Source organism: Condylostylus longicornis, unplaced genomic scaffold (genome assembly GCF_029603195.1).
Source record: "Condylostylus longicornis isolate FDR11 unplaced genomic scaffold, ASM2960319v2 ptg000008l, whole genome shotgun sequence".
In the NCBI taxonomy this organism is placed as follows: domain Eukaryota; kingdom Metazoa; phylum Arthropoda; class Insecta; order Diptera; family Dolichopodidae; genus Condylostylus; species Condylostylus longicornis.
This window is the reverse complement of record NW_026577977.1, coordinates 384053-402536: the sequence shown is the minus strand read 5'-3', so window position 1 is coordinate 402536 and position 18484 is coordinate 384053. Positions and strand designations below refer to the sequence as shown.

At 25.1% G+C, this 18484-nt stretch overlaps 1 protein-coding gene across 1 annotated transcript in view; it reads right to left on the bottom strand.

The window, feature by feature from the left end:
• Nucleotides 1-8804, bottom strand: part of LOC129618505 (acetylcholine receptor subunit alpha-like 2) — a 37010-nt gene extending 28206 nt beyond the window's left edge. The window contains exon 1 of the mRNA XM_055533300.1: nt 8053-8804. Within this exon, the coding sequence (XP_055389275.1) occupies nt 8053-8298 (246 nt within the window). The 5' untranslated portion in view covers nt 8299-8804. The remainder of the gene's footprint in view (nt 1-8052) is intronic.
• Nucleotides 8805-18484: the final 9680 nt, after the last annotated feature.

Here is an 18484-nt window from a genome sequence, read left to right as displayed (position 1 = left end):
TTACTTTTTTGCTTTACTCTTTTTGATTGTTAATTTTGAATTGTGAATGCATTCAAGGATATTTTTTGAAAATTTTAATTTACGAAGAAAATTGAATTTTTTGTTGAAGTCACGTTTATTATCATATGATGACAACATTAAGTACAGTGTATAAAATTCATATTTGGTGTGTTAACGCCTGCCTATAAGTGTTATAACGACATTTTTATTTAGATAAGTACATGTGAGTGTGTAATGTGTGTTAATTTAAATAGACGGTTAATAGTATATTTACTATTTTGACTTTGTGATTTAAAAAACCAAAATTTTCGTATGAATTGCTTTATTTTTTTTTTTTTGTGAAAAAGATTTATTTTATTTCGTTTGTATTTGTTGTTTAAATTTATTTTGGTTTGCAGTTTATATTTTGTACAATTTTATAAAATTCATTTTATAAATTATGTAAATATTAAAAAATTAAAGAATCTACAAAAATTATTCAATTGCAAAAGTGGTTACACTTTTAAGATAAAAAATAAATATTGAATTTTGAAAATAAAGAAAATAATTTAATTAATAAAGAAATATTTTTTATGTAATTATCTAATTAATTTAATTGAAAATGCTATTTTTCGAATAAAATAATATGGGCTTGAAACTATTGGTTTAACTTCGTTATTTGAAAATCTTCCTATAATAATTTTTTGCCTTGTTCTTATTACGCATATCTGTTTTTGGAAGGAAAACAGCGGAATTGGTATCCGATCCTTTATTTATTTTGGTTGAGCTTATAAGCTTATGGAAAGATTAATTAATAGTAATGGAATTTTTATCAGGGCTTGATGGAAAGATTAATTAATAGTAATGGAATTTTTATCAGGGTTTGGATAAATTTCTTTTGCAAAGATGGCTGCTTTAACTGGTAGATGGTTAAATGCTGCCAAGGTTTTTGAAATGCTGAGGTCTTCGTGCTCGAATCCATTACAATATTCATAAAATATTCCATTCAGTAGTTCGATCAATTTGTTGATAAATTATTACACTAAATTTATTTGTTATTTACTTGTTTTTGATCAAAATAATAAACTTTTCGAAAATGTATTGCTCATTTCTTGCAACATATAGAAAACGCAAATTTCGAATTGAATTTCAATGGTGCAGAGCACCATGAAATTACATTATAAAAACCCAATTTGTGCAATATTTGACGGTTTCATCATCCTCTTTATATTCATTATTTAAAACCAATTCGGTGTATTCCGATTTTGTATGTTCACAGTATGGTAAAAGATTAATTTTTAAAAAATAAATGAAATTTCCATGCCTCCACCTAAAATTTTATTTATTATTTTCCAAAAAAAATTTGAAAGCATTGCTTTTAACATATCAAAAACAGAAAAAAAAAACGGATGTGGTCAGCATATAAAAGATTGCATTGTTAAAATGTTGCATAAAATTTACCAGTTCAAATAAAATCAGTCATAATTTGGTTTATGAGTCCTTATATTCTAAAAAATTTACTAGCTCATTACTCTAACAATATAAAATTTGGAGGAAATTTCTTTATTATTTCTTTGCATACTAAGAAATTGGCCCGTAGTAAACGTCCAGTTCCCGTAATCTAATATATCAGAAAAGTTAATCAATTCGTAACATAGCCAAAACAATTTCAAATATAAATTTTCGCAAAGTCGATTCAGCAGAAATTGTTGTATACACGGAAGAACATTATTTTGCTGGCATCTCGCTATCATTCATTGGCATTTTAGAATAATTTTCCAAGTATGAAGAAACGCATTTCAGCCAAAAATTTGATATGAGAAATTTGGTGCCATCACATATTCTCCTTTACTATAACTGTGTATGCTATGCGGCCGGTAATAAATAAATAAAAAAATTGATCTGAGCAGCAAAAAAAGAAAAAAATATTTTTTTAATAAAATTTTTCGTTAGTGTATCAGCATCAATTTTATATATGAAGTCCAAAGGCTTTTAATATTATTATGTCAAAAAAATAAAAAATATGATGTGGTAAAGTGTAGCCGGAAATCTTTAAAGAGTTTATATTTAAATCCTAAAATATTTTTTATATGAAACACAAAAAACGTAAATTGCAAAATATTTTTAATAGAATAAAAGTGAAAAAAGCTCTTCCCTTTTTTTGACAAGCTGTTAATTTTTCAAAAATTGAAAATAAATTATAAAAGAATTGATGCAATTTTTTGTATATAAAAAAAACATTAGTTTCATGACTGTATAACCTTTTAATTTTATTAACGGGCCGATATTGAGTTGACCATAAACATTAAAAAAACGCTAAACAAAGAAGCGTTTTCAAATGCAATATTTGAGAAACTAAAACGAATGGCTTTTCAATGTAATTTATTTTTTCTTTCTTACTCCTCTTGGGAGCATTAGGACCTTTCACTTTAGTCAAGTATCAGTTTTACAGGTCATTGAGTTAACTAGACGATGACCGGCCTGTCGTAGTGTAGTTTTTTTTATTAAATATTGAAGGTTATTAATATTAACTATTTTCTATTTTATTTGTATGTAATGTAGAATATTATGGATATATGGGTAATAACTTTTGTATAAGCATTTTATTTCATAAAATTTTATATTAAGCTATATATAATATTAAATATAATTATTATAGTGACCTGACCAGTATGTGAACCCGAGATACTTCGTTTAAAGAACCGGTGGCATAACCGCTGCACCATTGGTCAGGTTTTTTCAATATAATAGTGAGTCTGAATGTAATAGATAGCGAAAATTTCCTTTAAATAAAATAATTGAATTTTATACTTGTATGCCTTTAGGTAGATTTGTAGGTTATTCACATATTCAATCGAATTCTTATTCAAAGGACCAAAATTAATTTTTTTGAAAATTGGAAAGGAATTAATACCTAAATTTTTTTTTGATTTTGCTTTTTGACCATATATTTTTGATTTTAACACAAAATTTTTTTATTTATTTTTATTTATTATTTTTTGAGATTTTCCTTTTATAAAAAATAATATTTTTATTTTAATTTTGATATACAACATATTTTTTAATTGAATTACGTATCACAAATTTTTTATCAACTTTACGAAATGAAAATGAATCTACATAAAAATTGCAAAGGGCCAGTGATGAGATCTCAAAATGGACTAGAAAGTGGAATATAAAACTTAACGAGTTGAAATCAGTACACGTAAATTTCACTAATAGGAAAGTTGACAATTCATTTTCGGTTCGAATAAATGGCGTCTTGATTCCGTCCGCAAACACAGCGAAGTATTTGGGAATGACGTTGGACGCGAAGCTCAGATGGAAGGAGCACATAAAGAAAAAGAGATCTCAACTAGAGGAGGAATATTGAAAGTTCGAATGGCTTTTGGGGAGGCGTTCCAAATTGACAACATACAACAAAGTTTTGATATATAATCAAATATTTAAGCCTGTCTGGGCTTACGGTATTCAGTTATGGGGCTGCGCTGGGCAGACTCATATCCAATCTATACAAAGATTTCAAAATAGAGTATTACGGGACATTGTAAACGCCCCTTGGTATGTCCGTAATGCCGATATACACAGGGATCTCACGATCCTAAGTATCACAGACGAAATTAAAAAGCAAGCAGCCAATCATAAAATGCGTTTATCCAATCATGTCAATATCGAGGCGGCTCGATTGGTTGACAATCAAAACTTTGTTAGGAGACTTAAACGTACGAGACCTCTCGAGTTAGTTTAGAGTTTTTTATCTGGAACAATGAGTACTTAGTACGCTATTGTGCCAGATCAAAAGCTTGTAAATAATCAAAAAGGTTAGAGCAACATTAATGGTTAGTCGTTTTCAACTAGTTTTATAGTTTATTTTGCGGAGGGTGTTTTTTAGTGGATTAAAGTTCCACACTACTGCTTTTCGTCTGGCAGTGTCTTTCAAGATTTTTCACCCTTCCTCTCGGGAAAAAAAAAACAAAAAAAAAAAAAAAAAAAAAAAAACTTTACGATTAACATATCTATAATGTTACCAAAATTTCTGAAATAATTTTTGTAATCTAAGAAACCAAGTCTTTCCACGACTTGTGAATGAATCGATTTTTTTCAATTACACAAAATTAAATCGATGATAGTGAGAGTTCATAAAGCACTTTAATTTTTCACTTGACTAACGATATAATATTGAGGTGCAAAATAGAAACTTTGAACAATTTTCTTAAATTTTTTCAGTGTTTTTATAAAATCAAAATTCAAATGATAAAATTTTTTCTTAATACAACTCTTTCATAAATTTCAGGACACTCGTACAAGAGCATAAACTATATAGCTGTAACAATCCAATATTTTCACCATATTAATTTTGTCAACCCCTAAAAAAAAAAAAAAAACTGAAAAAAAAACCTACTGTTAACCGGGATAATTCTCATATTCATCATTCAGTTCTCTTTGTTTTAAATATTTTTTAGTGTTGCTTTTGACGTGCAATAAATTTTCCTACGATTTTTATTTTTCTTTTTTTTTTCCCCGAAAAACCAAAAAATAACAATAAAAAACGGGTTTTGTTTTTTATTTTTTTTTTAAAAAAATTTTTTTTTTTTGTTTACTTGAATATTTTATCATGTAAAATTACTTTCCCATATTACACTTGCGAGTTACATGAACAAAAAACAAAAAAATTGGGTATGAAGGGAACAAAACAAAAAAAAAAGATATGTGTATTCTAATATTTCATATAATAAGAGTAAAAGAAACAACAACAACAACTGTAAGTATTCATGGTTGGTTCCGCTAGATGTAAATGATACACGTTCATAATATTATATATTCATATTCTCGAGATATGCATAGCTATATAATATATAATAACTGGAGAGAAAATTCTAGCTGTGAAAATTTTAATATTATATGAGAAAAATTCTTCAATATTAGATTTCATCAAGAATCATGACAAGGAAGAAATATTCCATTTGATGCTCTTCGTTTACTCATTTTTTGTTTTTTTTTTTATGCTTTTTTTTCTCTTCGTTTTTTTTTTCAACATTATCATATGCATACATACAAACGAACACAAATATTTAAGCTCCATTAAACAGAGAAACGAAAAGTAGGAAAAAAAAGAAAAGAATGAAATTAAAAAAAAAAGGAGAAAAAAAAAAGAAAAATGAATTTAGTTAATGTTTTTCAATATGCAAGGAAGGAACAATTACAGTTATCTTCAAGGATAATAAGATACTTCCTTCTAGTTTAAAAACGTGATAATTTTTTGTGGTTTTAAGGAAAACTGTGCTAAGTTGAAAAAACTTGTTTTGAGTTAATTGCGTTTAAAGTTAAAAAAAATAATGCATTTTCAATGTTTTATGGGTAACTTCTTATACTCAAATATGGAATTTTGACTGAAATTTTACAGACAACAGACTTAGAAATTAATGTTGACTGACAAAATTAAAATTTCTGTTTCGTTTTAATTTTTGAAGAAAGTTTGAACTTTTTAAATTTTTGTTTATTAAATTCAAAAATCCTTACCAGTGGGAGAGAAAGTATTTAACTGAAATTACCTACATATGTTTTTGGAATTGGTTAACCCAATTTTAATGAGATAGGAAAAATTTTGTACGTATAGAAAAGAACAATTTCCTAAAACTAGGGAATTAAGAAGCGTAAAAGTTTTAATAAATCAATTTATACTAATAACGTATGGCAGTTTCTTTAAAATGTATGGATTATTTTAAGTTCTTTATACTCAGAATATATAATTTTGTATTAGTGTACTTAAAGTTTTGGAAGTGTCACATCAGCTACCTATAACTCCTGCGATTGAAAAGAATTCTTTATGAATTATATGAGTTTAAGATCAATAAAGAATGTTTTTGTTCGGTTTATGAGACTTGTTTGAAATTTTCCCTATTGTAACTTCTACAAAATTACTGTCTCAACTAAAAAACATTGTATATATTCACTCTATAATTTAAAATTTCTTATAATTAATCTAAAAGTTTTTATTTTTAGAATAAATTCATTAAAAATATTATAAACGTATTGTGAGAACTAATTGCAGGAAGAAAATATTTTTCAAATAAAAAAATAATTAATTTATTATTATGAGGGTTTTACTTTGTAACGATATAGTATCTAGGAACTATATATCTGAGTAAATGCATATATATTGGAAAAATTTGTGTATGTAAGCATGTAGATGATTAAGGGAAAAGTTTTTATAACACTTTTTTAAAAAAACATTTCGGTTAATTAACTTTATTTTGTATATGTATGTAATATATGTAATGTTGTTGTAATATTATACATTTTTTTTTCAATTGAGATATAGAAAAATAGTTTATCTGATTTAGCTTTAATTTAAATATTATTTTAAACGGATTAAAAAAATAAGGTTTTAAAATTTATCTTATATTTTTATTTTATTTTGTTATTTGTTTTAATTTTTTTTATTGAAATATTTTTTTAATTTTTTATTCAATACACATTTTATTTAAAACATACCATGCTGGATAAAATCGTGAGTGAAATTGAATTTAAATTTGAATTTATAATTAATTAGATCAAAGGATAAAATCATTTTCGGAAATGCAGCAAATTTGTAACTAAAATTTGTAACTAGCGGGAAATCTGAAGAAATAAGAATAACAAAATATTTTGAAAAAAAAAAATGTATTTTAAAGTAAGGGTTAAACTACATGAGCAGGGTAAGTAATATTTTAAGGAAGTCGAAGGGAATTCAAAATTTTAAAATTTCTTCGAATATCGATTTACTGAATGAACATTCTTTTTTTTTTTTTAAATTTATAGTTTACGATATTGATTCTCTTCTTTTTCGATTTATTATTGCTTTTTAAAATTAGCAAAATTTGAGTTTTCATTTTTGTACTTATTCCTAATAATAATTCAGCAATCTTATCATCAAATAATAAGTAATTTGAGTCTAGTTAAATTTATTTATGATCAGTCATCAGCATAACCATGTCTTTATCCGAAAATACATATTTATTTAGCAATACATAATTTTAATTGCTGAATAGTTTTACAGCTGATCTGAATTTAAATTTTATATATTTCTCCTAAATATATGCAAAAATTTGTTGTATAATTATAAGAATAATTTCAAGTAGATAAGAATATTATTTTTCGTTATCTTAACACGTTTTGACTTTACTAGTTACAGAATTATGTACAAAACTTATATATATATATCTGTTATACGTATAACATTTTCTTAAAATAATTAAACACAATTCTTTTCAATAGAACTTATATATTTCTTATCATTTAATAATTAATTGTGTTATACGCCAAGTATAATAATTTGATTATGTGTTTATACATGTAAAGAGAAGGGCCACATTCAACTGCGTAACACTATAATTCAACATTTTCTTATATTAATTTTCTTTACAATTACTGTTTTTCACATTGTTGATTGCAACAAAACTAATAGCATTATGGCAATAATGCGTAAAAGGACAAAGAGTTACAAAAATGTTAAAAGCAAAAAATTAAAATAAATATTCGTGTACCTTTCAATATACATATATTTTTTTCAAAAAAGATATCCAAAAAATAACTGAGAGCAAAAACCAAAAAAAAAAAAAAAAACAAGAAAATTCATCAATTAATTTCATCGAATTATCACTATCACAATATTATTGACCATCAGTCAATCAATCAATCAATAAAAAAATATTCAACGCGCTTTGATTCATTAAAAAGGCATGAAAAAATAAAAACAAAAAGAACAAAAAAAACCGGACGAAAAAAATAAGTAAAAACTAGTAATTAACGTGCTATTGTGGTTGCTTTTCTGTCGATTTTTATTTTTTCATTTTACTTTCGTTTTATTTTTAGTCCTGTTTTTTTTTTTCCATTTTACTATTCAATATAGTATCGTAAATTGGGTATTTTTTATTGGTGATTGTAATTGTTTTGCATATACATACTTTAACTTATAAGTATGGGGTATGGAATGTATGTACATAATATGTATGTATGCAAATATATATGATAATGTTATACATATTGTTATATAATTATATATTTATAAAAATTGAAATTATATATACTTACCAAATCAATTAATTGTGATAAACGTAAACCTAATTTAACTAAAACAGTATCAGTATTATTACTAACGGGTCGTATTAAACGATTATAATTACTTAATAAGTCATCATATAATCGTTTTGCATCCGGATTACCATTAGCACATTGTATTTTAATAAATATAATATAAAATATAAATAATATATATGAATAAAAACAACCATAATTTAAGATGAACTTTGAAAGCTTTCTTCTTTCTGACATTCTCATTTACTTTAAAATACTTTTATACAAATACTATATTATTACTTATAATGTATTGTATATAATTGTTATACACGTATATAAGTATATAATTTAAATGCTTTTTATTTTTTTTATTATTGTTATTATTATTTTATGATAAAAGTTTATTTTAATTTCTTTATACAAATTTTTTTTTACTGTTGGTTGGTGTTTCTGCGTTATTCTTTAACATTTCATTTTATAACACTATTTTTGTATAATATGAAAGATTCTGTTACAGCAGAATTGTACATGATGTATGTATACGTGATAAAAAAGGATAGTCAATGTTTTGGTATTTTTTTTTTTTTAGTATTCTTTATTTTCCTGTTGTTTATATGTATGTATGTATACGTGTATGTAAAATTGAAAATATGTATATAGATTTTCGTTTATGTTTTTCTTTTTTGTGTTTGGAAGGTTTTAAAAGTTAATTTTAATGTCAAAAAACTGTCAATATAAATTAAAATTTTGATTGCCAAATATTACAAAACTAGCTATATAAAATATTTTTTTATTAATATGCCTATGACATACATACATATATAAGTGTTTATAATTTTAGAAAGTAAAACAGTTTTCAAAAAAAAAAAATTTTCTTTTTTTTTTATATATTTGATTTTTCAATTTTATACAGAATTTTATATAAAAAATTCACAACACTCAAAAATTCAATTTTCCAAAAAAAAAAATTATTTTGTTATACTTAATAAAATTCGGCGAAATTTTAGTAAAATTTCGGTACAAAAAAATAAAACTGGCAATAACAATTAAATTTTTCTTTATTTCAGGAAATTATTTTTTATTGAAAAATATTTTAAAATATCAGTTTTTAATCACATATTTTAATATTAAGTTTTTAATGAAATTTACTTAAATTATTTTTTTACTTCAATTTATTTTTAACCATAAAAATTTCGTATTATAGGAATGACGTAAAATTTGTTTTTGTACATATAAAATCAATTTAGGAAAATAAAACGAGAAAAAAAGCAACAAATAAACAACGTATATTTACAAATTTTGTGCACTTCAGTGACATCTCACTGAGAACTGAATTCTGGGTTTCCTTTTATTTTTTTTATACATATTTTAAGAAAAAATTTTCTGTACAAGTTTTCCTTTTGTTTTACATTTTCCTGTAGTATAGTATTCGAGATGCTAAATAACAATTTTTTTCTTGTTCTTGTTATGGTTTTCTTTTTCTGTTTTGCAAGTTGATTTGACCAAAAACATAATAACCGAATACCTACATAAAAATTTTTTAACTAATACTACAATGAAAAAGTTGTTTTCCACATTCAATGTATCAAATTTGTGTTGTTTAATACGTACGCATGCATATGGTGTAGTAAAAGCAGAAACAATTACAGTATCACAGTATACGTATACGAAAAATAGTATTCGAAAAAGTAAAATAAAAAAAAAAACCTATAGCATCAATTTAAGGAGTTGTCATGAAAAAAAAGAACAAGAAATACAGAAAAAAACAAATGTTTTTTCTATATGTTTCCACAGGCGAAAGTTGGAAGGCAAAAACAAAAAACAAATACAGAAAAAGGAAAAAAAGATTACAAGAAGAGAGAGAGAGAACATTTCGCAAAGAGATGAGATTTTTTTGATTTTTCCTGGTACACATAAATTTTACTGAAAAAATGAGACCATACATGTTCATTAATTCTGTTATGAAAAGCTTATTTTACTCCTGCAAAATTTATTTTTTTAACATTGTATAAAATCTCAAATTTTTACTCTCTTTTGGATGCTGCTTTCCTCTTTATTTAGATAAGTTTACAATTCTTTTTTCTTTTTTATCAATATATTCGTCTGCTAGAAATAATTAACTTATATGCAGAAAGTTGAACTTTGCAGAAGTGCGCAGTTTTTTTACTTTAAGCTTTATTTCTATATAAATAATTTTTTACATATTTTAAAGGAAAGCTTTTATAAATCATTTAGTGTAAAGAACTTGCATAAATTATAAATTTAAAAATATTATTTTTCTTTATCAATTTGAAAATAAAGTCTCTACAATATTCTCTAATATTCTGCTCTAATTAATTTCTACATTCAATCGCGATATACTTTCTTGTTTTTTTTCTCTGCACAATTTAAATTCATGTAATTTATTATACATGTATATTATGTTCTAGTAACGTAATTTGTACTGTTACTTGAGAAAGCTTTTTTTTTCAGGGAGAGACAATAAGTATTTAATATAATAATATTTTTAAAGAGTACTCGTTCTACTCGCTATAATAAAATTGTGAGAGAGAAAATATTATAATAATATCAAAATAAAAATTCTCCAATATTTTAAGTTTTTGTTTTTTTGTACAAAACGAAAAGTTTGTGGTTTTAAACAGTTAAAGTTTTTTGTTTTTTATTATGATGATTGGGTGGTTGGTATATGCTATGGGTAATAAACCATGAGTAGAAAAGTAAATTAAATTTTCAATATATACGTTTATGTGTGTATGTATGTATGTATATAGTAAGCAAATTTTAGATTATTTTTATTTTAACTAACTATACTGTTTTAAATGTGTTCTCCACCCTTTTGTAATTTTTTTTTTTCGGTTAGTTTTTTTCATCCAGATTTTCCCATAACTTGTTTTCCCTTTGACATAAAAGTTTTTGAATTCGTTCTTAGTTTCGCGATTTTATTTTTATATTTTGTACTTTTTGGTTTTTGAATTTTTTTCTTTTTTTTATTTATATAACAAACAATTGTGTTTAAACTACTATGTGTGTAGAATAACAATATTAGAGTATGTGAAGACCAAATGATATTTATTTTGCAATGTTGTGAATAATTCAGGAAGTTTTTCTGTTGTTTGGCGTTTTTTTTTTCCTCGCAATAAAATATGTACGTCATGTATGTATGTTTGGTTGTGTTTTTTTACGTATTTTATATAAATGAATGTATACTGAAATGTATGACGTTTTAAAATAACAGAGAGCTACCATAAACAAAGTTCAATATAAAAGAGAAAGAGAGAGAATTCTTTAAATATTATAGATAGGTGCGGTCTTCAAAAATTTGTTTTAAACGTTATTTTGATTTAAAAAGATAAAATATTTCAACATTTTAATTTTTCCATATACATTTTCTTGTTGTTGTCTTTGATGCAAACAACCCACATTTTTTTTTTAATGGGAATTGTTTTAATTTGATGTTATATACAAACATGAAGGTAGAATATTATAATAAAATTATTATAAGGAATTAATAATTCTATTGAATGCCCTTCTATATATTCATATTTTGGAAAAAAGAAACGAAAAAAAAAAAATAATAAATGAGAATTATGAGAAACGAACTTGTTGCTTTATATTTATTTTAAGTAATAAAGATATGTTATCCTTGGAATTTATCTCAGTACACATAGAGTATATTTTCTAATACATATAATAAAAAAATTGAGAAGAAATGAAAATTTTAGTACTTCCGCATGAATTTTGGAATTTTTTTTTGTCTTGAAATAGTTAATAAACTAGAGCCAATGAAATTTTTGTAGAAAGACACAGTTTTTATACAACAAAACAAATTAAAACATACCAATGAGATCTAGGGAAGAGTTTTACCGTTGATTTATAAACAAGGGCAATTGGTTGTGGAAGAACTGAATGTATACCGTGGTGTTTTCCATAATGGCGCAAGAATGGATAGGAATGCCGGTAACATAATTCGAAATATATTTGATCTAAAGTGATATAAAGAAGCAGCCGAAATATAGTGAGCTAAAGAAGCAGCCTACATAAAATATACATTTCCGGAGGGAAAACGTAAATACAAAATGTAGGCCGTTTTGTTTCAACCTCGTTCAAAAATGTATTGCTTCAAAAGTATTATACAAAGTTCGGAAATATTATAACTAAGAATTCTATAGGTTCGAAATTTAATTGCATATATAATTAAATTATATGTATATTATCAATCTTTGCTGCCGCAACAAATCCTTGGGTATTGTTCAGGAACGAATTTATTTCCATAAACTGGAAGGGCTTTCATGTTTTCCAACTACTAATTTTTATTTTATTAACATGCAGACATTAAGATCTTATAATTTTGAATTTTCGAATTTAATATACATGTAAGCCCAAAAAGAAAATTTTGATGTTGACGTGTACTAAAGATATCTTACTGATTCTATCTGTAAAATTTTTGAATATTTTATATATGAACTCAAAATTAACAGATATACAAACGTGTAATATAAAAAAAAGGAAAACCATAAATCACATTGTAAAGCGTATATAAACAGAATATTATACATGAAATATGACATTAAAATTCCCAAATTAAAAATCAAAAGCCTTTTGTGTAACATATTATAAAAAATTCATAACGTTGTCAAGAAAAGTTTAGTTATTAATTTTAAATCAAAAATTATAAAATACAAAATACAAAAAAAAACTTTTTTTGGTGTAAAAATCCCATATCGAAGTCAAATATTATTAAAGTTATTTAACTTTTATAAAATGCATACATTAAGGCGCATGTATCTTATAAATCATATATCATGTATTTAATAGTATAAATTTTTTAAAGTTACAATTATATTAAAAAAAAAAATCTTAAACTGTATCGAATATCGCATACAATTTTGTCCATACAGTATAACATGATCATAGAATAGATACGCTTAAGAACACTTTAGCATATTGTTGGGCGTTATTTTTCTTAAAATGAAAAATTTAAATAAAATAATGTTGATTAAAATTTTAGAAAGTGGCAGAAGATTTAATATTTGATTGGTTAAAAATTTAAATAATTGATTCGTTACTACGTTTTAATGAAAATTGCGTGAATTTTTAGACTCTCTTTTAATAATTTTTTCGAAAGATGCTTTATGATCTAGATGGAAACTCCTTGGGTTGAAATAATTGCAATACTGCAAAATGTCAGGGTCCTAGGTATCGTGTTAATTTTATGGGAAATAAGACTCTATGAGAAAATGTAAAGAGGGCCCAGAAGTCCCTTACGAAAAAAAAATTCTTAATATTTTAATCTTAACAATTGAATAATAAATTATCTAAAGAAAATTTTGCTTCAGTAAATATTTATTGATATATAAAATCAATATCTACCAGTTGTGCAGTGGCCCTTTAACTGAAGTATCTCGGTTGCAAATGCTGATCAGATTACAATTATAATTGGACCTAATTTTATTTAGCCTGATATACAATACATTTGATATAAAAATAGTTGTCCATGTATCCATAATATTTGACATTGAATGACAACAATAATTGTTATGATAATTATTATCAATAACCTTCAATAGTTAACTCAATGACCTGTAAAACTGAAGCTTGACTCTAAAATCAAGTTGAAAGGTCAGAATACCCATAAGTGGAGTAAGAGAACAAAAAAAAATATAAGTTATACAAAATGATTTTTATCGTCAATTAAATTCAATACTAATGGTGTCTTTATTTTATATTGTATGAATTGTATCTGTAAATACAAAATTATTTTTAGCCTAAGCCTTAATATTGATAGTTCAAGAGACCATTAAAGCCATTATGTGATAAAATGAATAAAATCTAAAATGATTTCTTTTCAAAATTAAATTGAATTATTTTAATTGAATTGTTTCCAATAGCTTTCCATTGTCTCTTATTATTTTATTGAATTATCGGGCTCTTTTACCTATAAAAATATTATAAATATTTACACATACATATAAATCGAATTGTACTGTATAAAAAAATATTATTGTTATGAAAAGTTTCTATATATTTTATTTTAAATCAATTCTAAAATTTCAAAAAAAAAAAACGTATAGTTATGATAGAAAAAAAAAAAATAAAAATAAGTGAGAAAGAAAAAAAATAATAAAAATAGAAAAATGAAACTTTTAATATTACCAGCTAGTTATCAACGCCATGAAGTTCAGCCAATACCATGGAATTCTTTTTCCCACTCTCTATATATATTCATAATATTGTATATGTACGTACTATGTAGCTATGATACGCAACATGTGCGCCTTATAGGCTAACAAAAGCAGGAAAAAAAATACAAAAACAAAAAGTTATGTGAATCATGAAATATTTTGTATTTTGTTGTTTTTGTTTTTTTTTGTTTTTTATTTTCCTATATTATATGTCCCACAAGGACCTTTACTCATTTTGAATTTTTTCTTCTAAAGGATTTTTCATTATTTTTTCGTTTTTTGCTTTTCTTTTTTTTCTTTTTATTTATTCTTTTCTCTGATTTTCTCTGAAGATGCATATGAACACAAACATACATACAATTTACATATATGTACGTATGTTATTATATATTTTATATGTACATAAATGATGTATTTTGTAAATTATGTTGTTGTAATGTGTTATCCTTTTCATAAAGGAAATTGCGTATAGAAAATATCAGATTCCTGTTTTCCTTCTCGTTTTCATATTTCAAATGATTTTTTCTTGTTAAAATGTTATAGCTGCTCCTTTGAATCTAACCGGAATTTTTAGTCTTGTTTCATAAATATTTTGTTTTGTTTGTTATTTTTTTTTTTTTTTTGCTACATTTATATAAAAAAACAATTTTTCTTTTTTCTATGTTTTTTTTTTTGCTTTGAGATCTTTTATATGAAAATATAAGAATAAGTGCAAAAAAGCGTAAAATATAAGGTCGGTCACCCAAAACGAACCAAAAAGAGTAAAAGATGAAAAAAAAAAGAAAGAAAAGAAATGAATTCTAAGAAAAAGCAGAAAAAATAAAATTATATTTTGAAGGAAGGATAAATATGAATTCCTTTCCATATAGTAAGCAAAATTATAAGAAAAAAAAAAAACAGAAAAAAAAACCTAGAACCCGAATATTATACAAGAGAAACTCAATAGAAAAAAAAAATACAGGAAAATGATTAGAATTGAGATTATAGGGAAAAGAAAAAATAAATAAAATAAAGCAAAAGAAAAAAGAAAAAAGGAAAAATTATATTTCTAACATAAACTTTCAGAAACAGTTTAATGTGTCATCACCAATATAACACGAAAAAAAGAAAAAAAAACTGAAATGAAAACGATAAGAAATCTCAATTTACTGGGCAGGTTAAAGGAAAAATCACAAATTTTTATGAAAAATGTTTTCCGATTTATTCCATAATAGTATACAGTGACGGGCTGATTGCAATAAAAAGGAGGATTTACGTTCAATGTTTTCCTTCTTTTTTAAATTTCTCGTTCAGTTTTATTTTCCCGATTTTACCGATACGTTTCAAAAAAAAAAAAAGTATTACTGTAGAATATTTAGTTTAGAAAAGAAAAGAAGAAATCAGATTAAGTAAATTAATTTTCCGATATTATTTTGAAGATTTTAAGTTTTCTTTTTACTATTCAATAAACCAGTGCTATCCTTGTTGCCGAATTTTTTCTTTTAATAAATGAAATGCAGTTACAGTATTTTATTGTGTCAGACACGAATTTAAATTTGAGTTGCTTACAAAAATTGTGTATGCATTATATATATTCCGTGAACGTATTATTAGATTTGGGACAGTTCAAAAAATTTCTTAAGGTACGCTGTTCGGAACTTTTAGTCGGAAAATCCTATTATTCTCCTATCATACAGAAATAGATTGTTACTCCCTCAAATAGAAAGTCTCGAGAGTAGAGAATTGTTGCTGATACTTTATTAATATTGCAGGTGTTTAACCGGTTTAATGGTGTCAGTTGTTTTCGTATTAATAAAATTTTTAATATCCCTGTCCATCATACTAATTATGGTAAAAATGGGTTTTATTTGTATAGGATGTTAGCTGCTCTTAACAATTACTTTTCTTATTGTAATTTAATATTAACGAAAATCTAGCTTAAAAATACCCTTTTTGAAAAATTACATGAACTTCACATCTAATTCCATTTAAGCTGCTCATCGCATTAGTGGCCTACTTGCAAAAATTACATTTCGAGTAAATTGCGATTGAAATGTTAAATATTTAATTTTTAAGAAAATTTTTAAAAAGCATAAGCTTTAAAAAAAAACTTGTGTCAAATTAGATTGAAAAGAAGAGTAAATTAAGTATATTGAAAATATAGAACAATTTTTTAGACTATTACAGCTCTATTGAACATAATAACTCATTTTTGTAAAAATGTTGAATAGGGCACTAAGGCGCTGACCGCCTTATGGGAGTATCATTTAAATTTAATAATTTAATTTGATCTATATTAATTAATAAGAATTACATCTTGCTGACTAGTAATTTCGTTTTGTTGCAAGTATATTTTACTCATAATATTCAAGTTTAACTTTTTGGTGAGCACGTAAAAAATTAATCGGGAAAATTACTATAAGTAGTAAAGTTATATTCTCGAGATGTTGTTGTTGATTTTAATATACTTTTCTGTTATGATAGAATTTCTTTAATAAAAAAAAACAAAATTATATAGGGAGCTTATAATAAATATTTGTACATAATTTTCATTTATTTATATTAAAAAATATACATATATATTATATAATATACATATTTATGTGTATATAAATTATAATATTATAATATTATGTACTTAAATAAAAATTTATAAATCGTTCAAGGTTATCGAATCAATTTGGATTTTATTTGTACTAAAATATTTTTTATAATTGGTTATATATTATATAATATAATATACATATATATATATATTTATATAAATTTTCTTTAATCATTTTACGAATTAATGAAAAGATATTATACTCGTAATATATAGGAATGAAATGAAAAATACTTTATAGTATCTTATATACTTCTTAATATTTTTTTGTATATAATTATAATTTAATTTAATGAATGCAATTGAAAATTTTCTTAAGATCATATTTACATATATACATAAGTATATTTGGATGAATAAATGCTATTAATAAGATTTAAATATACTATTAATATTATTTAAATTAAATTTAAAGAAAATTTATTAAATTTAAATTGAATTTTTATACATATAACACTTTAATAGACTTTACATTTCTTTATATAATTTATAAAAGTCGACAAATAAGAATATCAGTACTGTTTTTTTTTTTTTTTCCTTCTTCACTCCTATAAGGAGTATAGGACTAGTGCATGATATTTATCATGCCCTAGTTTCTATAGTCACAGATAGATAGCTAGGTAGGTGACTAGCCCACCTATCAGTACTGTAGGTAGCCAAATATTGTGCCAATTTATTATATGCTCTTTAAAAAATATTTAAAATAAATAAATTTTTGTTTGCAACCTTTACATTTGGGGGGAAAAACCGGATCTATCAACCTCCTCGTGGTTCTCCCTGGAAACTGGTAACACAGGCCAATAGATAGACCGTGCAGGGAGTAGGGATGAAAACTGGATAGTGGGCCTGATAGCATAGCTATCTAGACTCCCTCGTGTAGATTTTCTTCCCGAAGCAACTGCGAAATCCAGAAGCGGCTGACCCAGAATGGGCGGCTCCCTGGTCTGCGTCTGACCCCAAAGGGGCGGCAGTTTCATAAGAAGGAAAACTTATACCCTTCAGAAGGCAAGGGGAAACCACTGAAGTACCGTTCCCTAGAAAAAATCACATGGAAAACAACATAAACCTATGGCCCTCAGTCTCCGGCAACACGAGGGTGCTAAGAATCCCCGGAGGTAAAAACAAAAATAAGCAGAAACTAAATATAGGAACTTGGAATGTAACTGGCCTGTATGAAACATCGAAATTAGCAAACACTATCAAGGAAATGAAGAGACTTAAGATCGAAATCCTAGGAGTGAGTGAAACTTGGTGGCCAAGTTCTGGTGAATGTGCTACAGAAGGAGCCAAACTTTATTACTCTGGCAATGAAACGAAAAATCACAGAAATGGTGTAGGGGTAATAGTAGCGAAGGATATTATTGAATGTGTTACTGCATTCGTACCGCACTCGGATAGGATAATGCTTTTAAAAATTAATGCCAAACCTGTAGCGCTAAACATAATTCAGGTTTATGCACCAACGGCAGAAAAAGATGATAACGAAGTCGAACAATTCTACTGCGATATCAAAGAGATGCTGAAACTAACAAAACCGCATGACATAAACCTGATTATGGGAGATTTCAACGCTAAAGTTGGATCTGAAAAACTCAACGACATAGTTGGAAGCTTTGGTCTAGGCGACAGAAATGAAAGAGGTGATCGTTTAATTGAATTCTGCCAAGAGGAAAATTTTAAG